The sequence below is a fragment of the Peromyscus eremicus genome, chromosome 4 (assembly GCF_949786415.1).
Source record: "Peromyscus eremicus chromosome 4, PerEre_H2_v1, whole genome shotgun sequence".
Classification (NCBI taxonomy): Eukaryota; Metazoa; Chordata; class Mammalia; order Rodentia; family Cricetidae; genus Peromyscus; species Peromyscus eremicus.
In genome coordinates, this window is record NC_081419.1 from 17,541,824 (window position 1) to 17,558,952 (window position 17,129).

Below are 17,129 nucleotides of genomic sequence, written 5' to 3' on the forward strand. Positions count from 1 at the left end.
TGCATTTGTTTAATGATGTAAAGATGTGTTGCTTTGCTAGCTTAAGGCACCTGACTGGTATAATAAAATGCTGAATGGCCAATAGCTAGGAATTAGAGGGATAGACAGCTGATAGAATAAATAGGAGAAGAAATATAGGCTTGAGAGGAGAGAGGGGGAGAGAATGAGAGAAAAAGGGAGGGAGATGCCAGGCAGATAGAATGAGTAGGAGGAGGATAAAGGCTTGAGAGGAGAGTGCAAAAGGCGAGAATGAGGGAGAAAGAGAAGGAGATGCCCAGGGCCAATCAGCTAGGCAGCCACCAGCCAGCCAGACATAGAGTACGACATTCAGAAAGAAAGAAAGGTTAAAAAGCCCTAGGTAAATTTATATATAGATTAAGAAAAACAGGTTAAATAAAGTTATAAGAGCTAGTGGGACAAGCATAAGCTGAGGCTGAACAATCATAACTAATAATAAGTCTCTATGTCATGATTCGGGGCTGATTGGTGGCCCAAATGAAAGTCTATTGTTAGCCTGAGAGACCAGCACCCATGGCCACACCAAGGCTTTTGAACAAAAGGCATTGCATAGTGAAATGTAACTTAGAACTTTTTTTATGAGGGGTAATGACTCACATGATTTGATGGTCATTTTTTTTTATTATTATTATTCAGCTCTAATTCTTCTTTACAGCTCGAATTCTTCCTAGTTCTAATTCCTTCTTGTTCTCCTCTGTACTACATAGCTATATACATATTTTGTAGGCTTTTTTTTTCAAATAGTAATATGAATTACAAGGCTACCTCTGAAGGTCATAGCATATTCCTTGAGTAAATGATGAGGAGCAGAGCTATTTACCATGGCAACACAAGGTTTCAAAGGTTCCTGGTGTAAGACTGTGACCAGAGGCCGGGGACACAGTGCCTGGTGAGACAAGCTGCAGATATAATTGCATAGAGAACCCGTTCCCTATCAGCCAGCCTTAGTGAGTGAAGAATTGGCATGAGTTTTTTTTTTTTTTTTACATTGCTTTGTGTTAATAACCTTGGTTAGACACCTATGACTTTGTCTTTGTGCATATCTGTAAAGTTTTTAATTTATGATCCATTTACAGAAACATTCAGTCTAGTTCAAACTTGCTCTGAGGTAAAAATGAGCTAATTTTGTGTGTTTTGTCTAGACTGGGGAGAAATTGTTGCTTTCTATGAGTTGGAGGAACAAAGCAGGCTTTTAAGTGTCTTACAGTCCTCGTAGGACAATACATGTAGCTATGAAGCATATCCTAGTATGTTTTCTATATATAAAAATTTCGGCCTCAACTGAATGTACCAGGTTTTGCTGTCACCCTATGGGAGAACTTAGCATTTTGGAGGAGGGGATGAGGGGTGGATTGGGGTGGGGGTTAGGCAGGAGGGACGTGGGAGGAGGGATGAGAGGGGCATCTGTGGTTGGTATGTAAAATGAATAATATATATATATATATATATATATGACCATCTATAAATATATGTGTCCATAAAATTGAGATGTAATCATGAGATTACATATGCATGTCACATTAAATTAGTGCAGGTATTGAGGAAATACCACAGCTGTTTTTGTACATGTGAAATTCCAGATAGGAGCAACCGTTCCCAGAGTGAGTGGTTCTGAAACCCTAGCCTGAATGGGATTCTCCTCCATCAGAGAATCATTCCTCTTGTAGGTTGACATCTGAATTATCAAGTGCTATAATCTGTATTTGTGTCATGGCCTGTGATAACTCATGATAAAAGCCTTTCACAGACTGGTCATTCAGACAAAAACTAAGAAATAATGGAACCAACAAACTTTATGAACAAAATGGACCTAAAAGATATCTACACTACATTTCACCAAAACAAAAAGAATATATCTTCTTCTCAGCATCTCATGGAATCTTATCCATAATTGACCACTTACTCAGTCACAAAACAAGTCTCAACAGATACAAGAAAATTAACACAACTCCCTGTGCCTTATAAGACCACCATGGATTAAAGCTGGATTTCAAAGAAAACATAAACTATATAAAGCCTACAAATTCATGGAAACTGAACAGCTCTCTACTGAATGACTACTGGTTCAAGGCTGATACAAAGAAAGAAATTAAAGACATAGAATTCAAAGAAAATAAATACACATATATCCTAATTTATGGGACACAATGAAAGCTGTTAAGAGGAAAGTTCATAACACTGAATGCCTACATAAAGAATTTGAAGAGATCTCATACTAACAATGTAACAGCACACCTTAAAGCTCTAGAACAAAAAGAAGCAAACACACCAATGAGGAGTAGAAGGCAGGAAATAATCAAACTGACTGCTGAAATAAATAAAATAGAGAAAAATACAAAGAATCAATGAAACAAAAAATTGATTCTTTGAGAAAATCAACAAGATAGGTAAACCCTTATCCAAATTAAGAGGCAGAGAGAGAATAGGGGAATATAACAAAAGACAAGAAGGAATTGTAATGAACCATTAGGTTATACTGCAAAAACCTGTACTCTAAAAAACTGGAAAATCTAGAAGAAATGAATAATATTCTTGATATATAACACTTACCAAAGTTAAATCAAGATCAAATGAACAATTTAAATAGACCTATAACACCTAAGGAAATAGAAGTTGTCCTTAAAATTCTCAAAAAAAAAAAAAAAAAAAGCTCATGGCCAGATAGTTTTAGTGCAGAGTACCAGACTTTCAAAGAAGAGCTAATTCCAATACTCCTCAAATTACTCCACAAAATAGAAAAAGAAGAAACTTTCCCAGATTTGTTTTATGAGGCCACAGTCACCCTAATACCCAAACTACACAAAGACTAAACAAAGAAAGAGAATTACAGGCCAATATCCCTCATGAACATTGATGATAAAATATTCAATAAAATACTCCAAAACTGAACCCAGGAACACATAAAAAGGGCCATCCACCATGGTCCAGTAGGGTTCCTCACAGAGATCCAGGAATGGTTCAACATAAAAATTCTGTCAATGTAATCCATCATATAAACAACTGAAGGAAAAAAAACACATGATCAACTCATTAAATGCTAAAAAATCCTTTGACAAAATCAAACACCCATTCATGATAAAAGTACTGGAGAGATTAAGGATACAAGGGACATAACTCAACATAATAAAGATAATATACAGCAAGCTTATACCCAATATCAAATTAAATGGAAACTCAAAGCAATCTCACTAAAATCAGGAACAAGACAAGGCTGTCACTCTATATCAATTCAATATAGTACTTGAAGTTCTAGCTACACCAATAAGACAACTAAAGGAGATCAAAGGGATACAAATTGGAAAGGATGATGTCAAAATATCTTATTTGTAGATGATAGTATGTATAACTGACCCCAAAAAATCTACCAAGGAACTTATAGAGCTGACAAACACCCTCCAAAAAGTGATTAGCTAGAAGATTAACTGAATAAAAGATCAGCAGCCCTCCAAATACAAATGATAAATGGGCAGAAGAAGAAATCAGGGACATAGCATCTGTCATAATAGCCACATACAATATAAAATATCTTGGTGTAGCTCTAACCAAGCAAGTGAAAGACTGGTATGGCAATAACTTCAAGTCTTTGAACAAAGAAATTGGAGAGGATATCAGAAAATGAAAGATCTTCCATGCTCAGTGATAAATAGGATTAAAAATAATAATACTGGCCATCTTACCAAAAGCAATATATAGATTCAATGCAACCCCTATTAAAATCCTAACACTATTTATTACAAATCTTGAAAGAACAATACTGAACTTCATATGAAAAACTAAAAACCGAGGATAGCTAAAACACTCCTATACAATAAAAGACCTTCCATGGTATCACTATTCCTGATTTCAAGCAATACTACAGATGTATAATAATAAAAACTGTATGGTATTGGCTTTAAAACAGAGGGGTAGATTAATGGAATTAATTAAAAAAAACATGGATGTAAATCCATACACATACGGATGCATGATTTTTGACAAATAAACCAAACTTATTTAATAGAAAAAAAGAATGTATCTTTAACAAATGGTGCTGGCCTAACTGGATGTAGGCATGTAGAAGAATGCAAATAGATCCATATGTATCACCCTGCACAAAACACAATTCCAAGTCTATCAAATACCTCAATTTAAATCCAAGTAAGCAGAATCTGATAGAAGAGAAAATGGGAAATAGCATTGAACACACTGGCACAGTAGAAAACTTCAAAACAAACAAACAAACAAACAAACAAACAATACCAATAGCTCAGGTACTAAGATTGACAATTAACAAATGGTACTCCTGAAACTAAAAAACTTCTTTAAGGGAAAAGACACTGTCAAAAAGAGAAAATGGCAGCCTAAAGAACGGGAACAGTTCTTCACCAATCCCACATCTGAAAGAGGGTTATCAAAAATACATAAAGAACTCAAGAACCTAGATATCAACAAATCAAGCAATCCAATTAAAAATGGGGTACGGCTCTATCAGTGAATTCTCAACAGTGGAATCTCTAATTAATGAATAAAACTTAAAGAAATGTTCAAAATCTTTAGCCATCAGGGAAATGCAAATCAAAATGACTCTGAGTGTCCATATTATACCTGTCATAATAGCTAAGATAAAAAACATATGTGTCAGATCATGCTAGAGAGGATGTGGAGCAAGAGGAACACTTCTCTTTTTCGGGTGGGAGTGCAAACTTGTACAGTAATTTTGGGAATCAATATGATGGTTTCTTAGAAAATTGAGAATCAATATACCTCAAGACTCAGCTATACCACTGTTGGGTATATACCCAAAAGATGCCAAATCACACCACAAGGACACTTGCCCAACTATGTTCATGGCAGCTTTATTCTTAATAGCCAGAACTTGGAAACAACTTAGATGTTCATCAACTGAAGAATGGATTTTTTAAAAAATGGTGTATTTACACATGGAGAATTACTCAGCTGTTAAAAAAAAATGACATCATGGAATTTACAGGCAAATTGATGGACCTAGAAAAATTCCTCCTGAGTGAGGTAACCCAGACTCAGAAAGACAAACATGGTATATACTCACTTATAAGTGGATGTTAGCTGTAAAGTAAAATATATCCATGCTACAATCCACAGAAGCAGAGAAACTAAGTAATAAGGAGGGCTCAAGGAGGAATGCTTGGTTCTCCCTGGGAAGGGTAAATAAAGTAGATTTCGAGGGTAATTGGAGGTAGTTGGGGATGGCAGCAGGAGGAATCAGGTAGGGGTAGTGGAGGAGGAAAGTAATAGAAGAGATGGCAGGAAAAGGCAGGCATTTCCAGGTGAGGTATAAACCTATTGCAATGGTAACTCCAAGGAGTATACAAGAGTGACTGTAGCTAAGACTCCAAGCAACATGAAATACATAGCTTGAACTGGCTATCTCCTGTATCCAGGCAAGACTTCCAGTGGAGGGACTCGGAAACCAAACCAGCCATATAACCTTTGACCTACAAATTGTCCTGCCTACAAGATGTGCTAGGGTAAAGGTGGCACAGAAATTGTGGGCTCGGCCAACAAATGACTGGTTCAACCTGAGACCATGCCATAAGAGGAAACCCACCCCTGACATTGCCTGGAACACCAGGACCCAGAGGATGGATAGCCCAGAGACCCAGGATAGAACCAAATAATACAAAAAATTGGCAAAAAAAATCCATGTAATAATCCTAATGATATTATGCTATACTCATAGACTGATGCCTAGCACAATTGTCATCAAAGAGGGAGGTTTCATCCATCAACTGATGGAAATGGATGTGGAGATCCACAGGCAAATATTAGGTGGTGTTCAAGGAATCCTGATTAAGAGGCAGAAAGATGGATGGTAGGGGTCAAGGACATCATAAGAAAACCCTCAGAATCAGCTAACATGTACTCACAGGGCCTCAAAGAGATTGAACTAATATGCAGGGAGCCTGCATGAAACTGACCTAGTTCCTCTGCATATATGTTGCAGTTGTGTAGCTTGGTCTTCTTGTAGGACTCCTAATAGCAGGAGCAGGGGCTGTTTCTGAGTCTTTTGCCAGCTTTTGGGACCCTATTACTTGTAATTGATTGCCCTGTCCAGCCTTAATACGAATGTGGCTGCCTAGTCCTACTACAACTTAATATGCTGCCATGTTTGGCTTACAACCATGGGAGACCTGCTCTTTTCTGAATAGAAATGGAGGAGGAGTTGGTGGGGGGCAAAGGGTAGGTGGGGAGAGGAACTTGGGGGAGAGGAGAGAGTGGGATTTGTGGTCTGGATGTAAAAAAATAAATAAAAATGCATCATTAAACAGAATGATTAATCAAGACACAGCCATGGAGTCGAGCAGTGGTGCACACCTTTAAACCCAACTCTCAGGAGGCAGAGACAGAAGCAGGTGGATCTCTGTGAGTTCAAGACTAGCATAGTCTACAGAGCTAGTTCCAGGACAGCTAGGGTTACACAGAAAAACCTTATCTTGAAAAACAACAACAACAACAACAACAACAACAACAACAACAACAACAAAATGACTGTATTTCCATATCGTATTGGTGTCAGGTGTCATGAAATAAAATTTATTTGATATGGTATTTTCATCCCTATTTTAACTTTTTCTCATCTTGTAAATACTTGAAGTAGTTCCCAAATCGTCATTGATTAGATGCCTTAGAAAAGCCAGCTCTCTTTTCTTTTCCTACTTGAAGTGTTAAGACAAGTAAGCATACATGTTACAATTCAATACAAATCATATTTTAAAGGAAGAGTCAAGAAAAGAATGATGGGAGTGAAGGAAGGGCAAGAAAGAAGGAATTTTACATTTAAAGCCCAACAGTTAGCAGCTCATACCATTCTTAGTGACTATTTTGAATTAACAGTCATATTCAAAGTCTGAATATAAATGATATTTTGAAATATGTGTAAACTTCTATCTACCTATTGTCTGTCTATCTATCTATCTATCTATCTATCTATCTATCTATCTATCTATCTCCTATCTACCTATCATCTGTCTATCTATCTGTTTATCTCTCTCTCTCTCTCTCTCTGTGTGTCTATCTTTCTATCTGTCTATCCTTTGTGTTATATACAAATTATTCTGGTTGGTTTTAGGTTAGGTGATCTGAAGCCTACATTAATAAAATGAAAGAGATCCCTTCTCTCCTCTGGAGGTTAATTTCTTCAACAAATTTCAGGAACCTCTTTAGTTCTATCCATAGACCTGTGTCATGGGGACTCAATAAGATTTCAGTGATGACAAAAATTCATCATTATGTACAATTTCGAATGTGTGATGTGTTATCCATAAAACATGCTCTGAGAAGTTAATTGTGATGATCACCGGTTAGAAGAGTGGTAGTGATCAGATGGCTAAGGGTCAGAGAACTATAATTGGAAGGTATGTTATAACACATCTTTTCCAGAGGTATTGGAACAGCTTAAAAGTGACATAACTTTTAAAGGCTATATAGAGAATAAATGGAATCCTTCCATTAAAAGTTTTCAAGGTGTTTGGGGGTTTGTTTTCATGGTTTGCAGTATCTACTCACCCACACTGGTGCAGCTTTCCCCATCTGTACCCAGTGTCCAGCCTTTGTAACAGGAGCACTTGACCATGTCCTTGTGCTGCCCACACACTTGGCTGCACCTCTGGTGGGAAGCACAGTAGTCCACGATTTCACAGGTTCTGTTGTCTTTCTTGAGCTGATGTCCTTCTGGGCAGGAGCAGACAATTCCTCTTCCAGGAACAACAGAACAGTGGTTGCTACAACCTCCATTGTTCAGAGAACATTCATCTGTCAAAGGGCAGATGTTTTCAGTCATATTGTTTGTCTTATGCCATACTAGTCACTGATTGAATTCTCCAGGTATGAAATTAGAGTCGGGGATTTTGTACCCAATATAAGACAATCTCCCCACAGTCACTGGACTATAAATGCTGCTTGAAATAATGCAATGTCAGATTTATTTCTAAATGATAAGAATTGGGAATATAAATTTTCATTTATACTAAATTTGTAATATAGCTTACATTTGCCCATAAATAGAGTTCCATACTTTTGTTAAAACTGGGAAAGTTACCTTCAACCTTTCAGAAGCAGTGCAAAATCAATTGTAGATGTCTTCAAAGGAGACACAGACATTGATTATTTCAGTATTTAAAGACTATAAATAAACACATATATGTTCATATCTAATTAACATCATAATGACAAGTAGTTTTCTTTGTGCCTCATGCCCTATATATTGGTTGTTATGATTAATTCAATGAGGTCATGGAAATGTAACACATAATACACAAACAAATTTACACCTGAATTTTGGCACAAGTAATGAGCAACCATATGAATAATACACATAATTGCTAAAGAAAGTGACTGATTCCTTCATGCCATTTGTATTTAACTTTATATATATACATATATATATATATATATACATACATTTATTATTCTTTTAATCACAAAATTTTAGGTTCTAGAGAGATATAGAATACTTCTAATTATGTTTATCAGCCTGATGTTGAATAGGCAATTAAGATATCTTATTATTAAAATTAAAGTTTAAAAATAGGATATAACTTCTAAAATTTGGGCCAGTGTGGGAAAATGTCATGCTCTTGACTGAGATAGTTTTTTTTCTTTCTTTTTTTTTTTTTTACAACTCTACTGTCCCCTACGGTTCCCTAGAGTATCCTACAGTTCCTAAAGAGGCAACAAGTACACAAGTACACAGCAGACAGGCAGGAGCTTCTCCACATTTCCTCAGGAAAAATGTTTGAGCTGGGTGTGAATGCCTCTAATCCCTGCATTAGAGACATGGAAGCAGGCAGATCTCTGTGAGTATGAGGCCAACCTGGGCTACACAGGGAGTTTGAGGCTGGCCAGCTCTGCACAGTGAGACTGTATATTAAAACAAAACAAAAGAACAACAGAAATCACGCAAAATAGACACTTCAAAAAAAAAAGTTTCTCAAAACTGATCTAGTTGTTCTTGTTCAGGCAAGTGCTAAAAGGACTATTGTGTAACGATAGACAAATTGTAGTAATATATACAGGTATAATATAATATTTCCTGGTGCTGCTAGTATATTTCTTGTAAAAAATGGGCCGAAATGCAAGACATTCATAAAAGATTCCTATATTTTAAAGTTTTCTGATGGTTTACCTTTTTCCATACTATTCATCATTATTAAAACAGTTGTAGTAGTAAGAAAAGGAATATAATTCTCTTAGCCATTATTCTTTAAGAATTCACTTCATAGTAGGTATTCTTTTGTGAGGAAAAATAGATTTATTTCCAAATATGCTTGTTCTCCAGTAACCATAATCACTAAATAATTGTAGCCATTTTAAAATATTTTCCCTATTTTAATTTCATTGACACTCTTTTTCAAGAGAATTACTGTAAAGAAATGCCATTGTGCACAACAGGTTAAAAAAATAACATAAAATAAAAAGGAAGAAGTTTTCACAATGTTTTTAGTTTATTTCAAATATCACTTTTATCTTAGCTCTAAGAATGTCTGATGCCTTCTGTGGGTTTAACAAAATAGTTCAGTGGAAACAAAACTCACCTTGAAATCTAAAACAGTGTACAAGTTAAACATCAGTATTCTCTCAGACAATGCATTGCCAGTTCTTTAACTTTTCTCACCTTTGAGGCGGGGGAAGGGCTGAGTTCTGCCTCAACTGAATGTACCAGGCTTTTCCATCCCCCACATGGGATAACTTACCCTTTTGGAAGAGGAGATGAGGGATGAGTTGGGGGTTTAGTTGGGGTGGGGGAGTGGAAGGAGGGATGAGAGGGGGATCTGTAGTTGGTATGTAAAATGTTTTACTATTAAAAGATAATCTTGTAGAATTATAGAATCTTTGAAAGAAATGTTGCTTTATTACGTACCTTTTAAAATGGAGTGACAACAATTTTCACACAATACAAATATACTACTGATGCTCAGTTGCATACAAACACAACTCCAGGGCCAAGCCTAGCCTTTCACTCCTTGGATTAATAAATTTAGTCATCCTTTCCTAGCCATTATCACTTATAGCTCCAGGGGGCTACTTGTTCTTATCATTCTTTAGACTTTTTACAAATGCCTCCTTCAGTATTGTTTAGCAAACATACCTAAATCCCTAAATCTTCTACATGATAAGTCTCTGATCTCCTCAGAATGGAAAACCTATTTTCCTTTAGATTTATTGTTTGACATGGGAGATAGTTATTCCAAGTTCTTTTAGAGTTTGTTGCATTGATTGTTTTAACCAGTTAAGCATACTCAGGGAAACTGTTCTACACAGACTTCAAAACAGACACAGCAGCATAGCAACAGTCTGCCTCATTATCCAGCTTCTCCCTTTTGCGGTAACAAACAAAAACAGAGTTTCTTCTGTAAGGTTTGAAGACTATTCAACATCCACATAGTGGTGGGGAACTGCACCCTACAGGTCAGCAGTGAGAAGGCTTCTCTGTTCTTAATGACTCCCGTCAGTAATTGCTCAACTGTGGAATTGTCAGGAGTTAGAGATGTAACCCTTGCTGAGCTATGGAACTGGTAATGCATAATCTAGTTTTCCTTTTCTGTTGTTTTCAGAAATTCTGGATCAAATCTTCTTATTTTAAAAGGCCATTTAGTGCCTAAAAGTTATATATAAGTTTTAATGCAAAAAGTCTCATTTGAAGGGAATAAATGGAATGAATGAGTATAATGATCATAAGTAGATGTGAGTACACTGCAAGGGTCCAATATCTGGAGAGAAGGAAATGGGACAGAACAAGCATACCGCAAAGGTCGCCTTCATCTGACCCATCTGGACAGTCCCTTCTCCCATTGCAGAGTTTCTCTGGCTGCAGGCACACGGAGGTGTCATTAGCACAAGGGTACTTGGGTGGTCCACACAAGAAACTGTCACAGTCTTCTTCATCAGATTGATCCTCACAATCAACATCTCTATCACAGACCCAGGCATTGTTGATGCATCTCCCTTAAGAGAATTAAAAGAAAATGCATTTGAATTTTGTAATTGGATCCCAGTAATAAATGGTCAGTATCATTTCTGTCAGAGACAGAATTACTTGCTATTAGTAAGAAATCTATTTGCGGATCGTTTGAGAGTTTGTTTTCATGATAGCATTAGGATACCCTTTCCCTGCTTGTAACTGCTCTTAGAGTGTGAGCATTGGTGTTTTCCTCAGTTTCAGATTATCTCCTGTATTGTTCAATAAAAAGGGATTCTGTGGATGGTTCCAAGTGTATAATAACTTCAGAAGTCCACTTTAGAAGGACACTCTTTATGCCAGTGATTTCACAATCTTAAATTCAGGCAAAGACTATTAGTTATGACCCAAGCTGAATTTTAGGCAGATGCTTTATTTTAGGAAGAGTGGCATTTTAATTATACATGGAACCTTAGCACTTCAACACTTTTTACCTATTTGTCTTGAAATGATTATGAAAGTTGCTTCATAAAAGAATGTCAGCCCTGGATAACAAATGTAAGCCTGAGCACCAAAGACAACACTCTGTGAAGAACTGCCAGCCCTGATTTCAGGTTTCTATAAAACCAAAGTAGCAAAAGCAGCTTGGACTCAACACAAAAACAGATTCGTTGATCATTGCAGAAGACTTGAGGACCCAGTATTAATTCATGCGTCAACAGACACCTGAATTTTGAAAAAGATGAAAAAAAATCAAACAAACAAGACACACAGGAGAAAAATATTTGAAACAACTGTTGCTAAGAAAATTTGCCATCTACATGTAGAAGAATGAAACTTGATCATTCTCTTTCATCATGTACAGAAATTGATTTAGAACACATGAAAAATTCAATATTAGGAGCCAGGTTTTGTGGTGCACATCTTTGATCCCAGCACTGGGGAGGCAGAGGCAGACAGATCTCTATGAGTTCAAGTCTAGCTTGGTCTACAAATTGAGCTCCAGGACCAGGGCTGTTACACAGAGAAACACTGTTTTAAATAAATAAATAAATAAATAAATAAATAAATAAATAAATAAATAAACAAACAAAAAGTGAAACAAAAGAATTCTCCATGTTATACTCGAAACTGAAACTTAGAAAAAAATAATAGGAAATACATTTTAGGCTCTAGGTTTTTATATAGGACTCTGGTCACCTAGGAAACAGGACCAACAATAGACCAATGGGACCTGATGAAATTAAAATACTTCTGTATTGCAAAGGAAACTGCTAATCAACTGAAGGGGAGGCCTACAGAATATGAAAACAAAACCAAAAGCATATACTGTATGTCTAACAGTGGATTAGTGTCCAGAATATACAAATAACATAAAAGCCTAAACTGCCAGAAAACAATTGAATCAAAAAGTAGGCCTTGAAATGAGTGGAGGGTTCTCACAAGAAAAAAAAAATAAAATGTCTATGAAACATTTAAACAATGTTCACCATCCTTAGCCATTAGGGAATAGCAACTTAAAACTACTTTGATATTTCATCTTACCCCAGTCAGAATGGCTAAGATTAAGAAAATTAGTTGTGACAAATGCTGCTTAGGATATGAGGAATAGAGGAACCTCATGTGCTATTGGTGGAAGGGTAAACTGCCACAGGCTCTTAGAAATCAGTGTGGGGACTCCTCAAAAAAACTAGAAATAGATATGCCACATGACCCACCTATACCAAACCTGGGCATACACCCAAACAACTTCATTTCCTATTACAAAGACACATGCAAACCCATATTCATAGCTTCTCTACTCTTGATAGCTAGGCGTTAGATACAACCCAAATCTCCATCAATTAATAAATAGATAATGAAAATGTGATATCCATATTCAATGGAATTTTATTCTACTGTAAAGAAAAAAGAAATTATGAAATCATCAGGTAAATAGAACTGAAAACATATTGACTGAGGTAGCCCAGTCTGAGAAATATAAATGCTACATATTCTCACTCATAGCTGGATCTTTCAATCTGTGGGTTTAACTGGGTATAATGCTCTTCCTACATTGCCATAGGATTTCAGCTATGGGATGCATCTCATGGTGTCAGTAGATGTGTCCCAGGGACCTCTAACACAATATAAGTTATTGCTGTTGTTCTCGATTGCCCACCAGAACTCCATGTAAAGATATTATTGCTGAAGACACCACACACTCATCACAAGATACAGATAAATCATGTTGGTATTGACTACAAAGTATTCTCGTTGTTTTAGCTAACCTGTATGGTACCAGAAGGCACTACAGCAAGTATATTCTACACACACGTACACACACACACACACACACACACACACACTCACAAAACAAGTGAGAGGCAAAGTGAAGACAACTATTGCCATCTGACCAAAGATTAATATACATGATGAAGAAGGAAATTCCCAAGCTTAGCAAAAACAAAACAAAAAAATAAGTAATGCTGCTTTACAAAATGGGTGAATTTCAATTTTCCAAGAAAAACTACAAATCACAAAAAAAAATTTCAAATTTGTTAAATATTATTAATCACTAGGAAAATGTAAGTTAAAGCTAGGAGTCACCATCTTATTCTAATTAAATGGATGTAAAAAGTAACATTAAAAATACCAAATTCAACCAGATGAGATGGCTCAGTGGGTAAAGATGTTGACTGCCTGACTTGATATGAGTTCAATGCCAGGACATATTGTAGAAGGAGAGAAACAACTCTTACATATTGTCCTCTGACCTTCCCACATGCACTGCGGTGTATGTGTATGCACACACCTACAAATAATAAATAAAAAAAATAACAAACTATTTTAAAATTTAAAAATAAATGTTGACCAGGATGTGACAAAAAGGGAACTCATATACACTGTTGTTGCTAATATAAATGTTTTGAAAACTAATATTGAAGTTTCTTTAAAATAACTCAAGGTAGATGTGCCACAGCCCCTCTTCTGGCTATATATCTAAAGGAAATAATATCAATTTACTAAACAGATAACTACTTGTCATGTATATTGTGATAATTTTCATAACAGATAAAAAGTGAAGTAGGCCCATGTGCCCATTAGTAGATGAATAAACTATATTTTTTGTGTAGACTTCCATACACACACACACAAACACACACACACACACACACATACATAAACATACACACACGTGCGTGTGCAATTGAATGTTAGTCAGTATTAAAGGAGAATAAAATTTCTTTCACTTCTAGCAATGTGGATGGAACTCGAAGGAATTATGTTAAGGGAAATGAATCACGTACATAAATCTAATGGTACATGTTCTTTCTCACATGTAGTGTTAAACAAATAAACAAAAGGTCTATCAGAATGTAGAATAGTCATTACTAGAAGTTGTCAAAGGAGGAGGGGGCTTGATAGATCAGTGCGCATTTGATGCATATGTTGGAACAGCATACAGAGTTCCATTAATATGTACAGATCATAAATTTCAGTAAAAACTATACAAATATTACTGGGCATATTTATCTAACATACAGAGAGTTTTGTCAAACTGGTAGGGTAAGATCAATATTCTAACATGTGTACAACATTTTAATGAAATAATATAAATATAGAGTGTTTAACAGCTCTTGAAATTTAAAATATTAACTAAATGTTAGTTTGATGCCATTTCTTTTCTATTAGGCAAGTCAAGATCAAAATGTTGGGCAAGTACATAGATTTGAGAAGGGTGCATGAAATCCATCAAATGTTGAAGGACTGTACATTGGAGTAATGTCCTTGTAGGACAAAGTTTTTAAAAAGTGTGCGAATACAAAACTCATCAAATCTTTAAAACAAGCAACCTAATTTTGAAATTACTGCATGCAGTGGTGTATATCGGTGTTTTGCTTGTTATGGAAAGACTGTCAGAAATTCAAATTCTCATCCTAAGAAAGTAACCAGGATTGCAGCATAATATACTGTAATAGTGAATTCAGTGAAAGAAAATGAACACAGCATACTAAGAAACCATCTTATAAGACATCAATTTAAAAAGATGTTAACCAAACAGGTGTGGGCTTCCTTATACATTAAAAGGATTCACATATGTATGACTATGTATGATTTCATTTCCATAAATGCGTTAGTGTATGTATATGTATGCCTTGGTGTCCTCAAGAGATTGGTTCCAGGAAATTCTACAGATCCCAAGTTGGCAATTTGTAAGTCCTTTATATTAAATAGGTGTAGTATTTGCCTATAATATGCCCATGTCACTGGATTACTTATGAAACCCAAATTTAATACAGTGTAAATGTTAAATAAATATTTGTAAATATTACTTTGGGGAATAATGATGTGAAATATATATTAAATACATATTTAGTATAGACACAATATTTTTTCAAATATTTTTAGTTAGTAGTCAGCTTATTCCATGAATCTCAGAACCCATAGCTACAGAGGGAAATCTCTCTAGAAGACTGTACAGAAAATTAGATAAAGGTGATTGCCCATGCCAAGTAAGAGTTAGGCACCAACAACACAGGGCAGAGCAAGGTAGACTGAAAAATACTTCTGTGTTGTACTATCTTCCTCTGTCTTACATCTATATAACCTTTCTGTAGAATGTGGATTGGTTTTAAAAATGATGATGACGATATGCTTGTACACCTGCCCCAAAGTCCAGCAGACTGAACAGACAATTATACAACCTGTACATCCAGATGTTTTGTGAGTTACTCTTTCACAGAGGCTTCAGAAAACAAAACAAAACACCATGAAACAAAATACATAGACTCTGTCACCTCCAATGAGGAAGTTACAATCCAAATCAGAAGACTAGATACATGCATAGCACACAGTTGTTCTCTGAAATATGGAATCGTCTAGTTAAAAGAATAAATTGTGTAGAGTCATCTGCAAGTTTAACACCATGACAGGGGATTTCAAGAATGGGGTGGTTTCCTCCTTTGAGGTGTGAATCAAGGTAACACTTCCCCTCTCATTAGGCAACACCAATCAATGCATCCTGACATTCTCGCCATGGACTCCAGACCAGCAGTAGAACAACCATATCTACAAATCACTATTGATCTTTTATCATCAAAATAACAGTGAATCTACATGCTATTACTAATGGAGACTCTACCTGTGAAGGTAAATAAATCATATTCACAAGATTGTCTCCAAAGTTCTATTGTACATCATGAGAAATATGAATTAATGTTAGGACAGAGCCTAGAGCCTAGGTCCACCTTTCAAGTTTAAAAAATTCCCCTCCTTTCACAGTTTAGGGGGAGTCTGAAACTGAAGTCCTTATTTATGTCTTGTTTTTTTTTCATCTTTAATTCTAACAAAAATATAGGTAGAGTAGACCTAACTTGTAAGTTTCAAGAAATTTTTAATTTATAATTATTAATTAAAGAAACTCCAAAGCAAATAGCCTCAGTAAATACATTCAAAGAATGCTGCTTTTTATTCAATTTGGATCAAGATGGATCACCATCTGTTGAAGTCACTGGACATGAAGTTTTGGACAACCAAATACTCTGAGATACTCTGAGATGCTGCCACCTTCAAATAGAGGATGCTAAGACATGGACCACACTGGTACCAACAAAACAAACACAAATTAATATTGGTCAGATGTGCTAGAGAAGTTATTAATACTTTGGAATGATTAATAAATATCCAATGTTATAAAAATTAAACACCCCAAAATATTCCAAAGTTCTCCCCTTATCTGTGAAATAAAAGTTTGAAAATGTGTTGAAGTAACACTCAAAGAAGCAAAACCTTGCCATTTACAAATACTTTCTTAGAGTGGGCAAAAGTAGTAATAGATGATAGTTAAGAAGTAGAGTTCTATTTTCTGATTTATTTGTATTTTTTTAACCTGATAACTATAGTGCAAGACTTTATTATGGTAATTGTACATTTTTACTTCAAGTCAAGAAAACTAAATTGACCAAATAGAAACAACAAAGCTGAAAAACAACAAACCCAACCAGTTGGAACATTGGCATCTAGTACAATCACACACTGTCACATACATGATCAAGCATCAGGAGGACTTTGTTGAGTTGTATGCTTGTGTAAAATACAATCCATACTAAATACCATCATAAAGTCAATATCTCAATGAAAGTTACATGTATTTCTGACTATACAAAATAAGTTACTGTTTTGAAATAACCAAGTATCTCTTCTTCAGTTTTTC

The 17,129-nt window shown here is 35.6% G+C and overlaps 2 protein-coding genes across 4 annotated transcripts in view; one reads left to right on the plus strand and one right to left on the minus strand.

Annotated features, from left to right (window-relative positions):
* The window catches only part of LOC131909083 (sperm motility kinase X-like), a 263,007-nt gene that overhangs the window by 173,164 nt on the left and 72,714 nt on the right, over positions 1–17,129 (plus strand). The window lies entirely within an intron of this gene.
* Positions 1–17,129, minus strand: part of LOC131907708 (low-density lipoprotein receptor-related protein 1B-like) — a 439,135-nt gene that overhangs the window by 26,637 nt on the left and 395,369 nt on the right. Inside the window, exons 8-9 of the mRNA XM_059258828.1 lie at positions 10,780–10,980; positions 7,543–7,788 (exon numbers count right to left, since the gene is read on the minus strand). Of these exons, the coding sequence (XP_059114811.1) occupies positions 7,543–7,788; positions 10,780–10,980 (447 nt within the window). The remainder of the gene's footprint in view (positions 1–7,542; positions 7,789–10,779; positions 10,981–17,129) is intronic.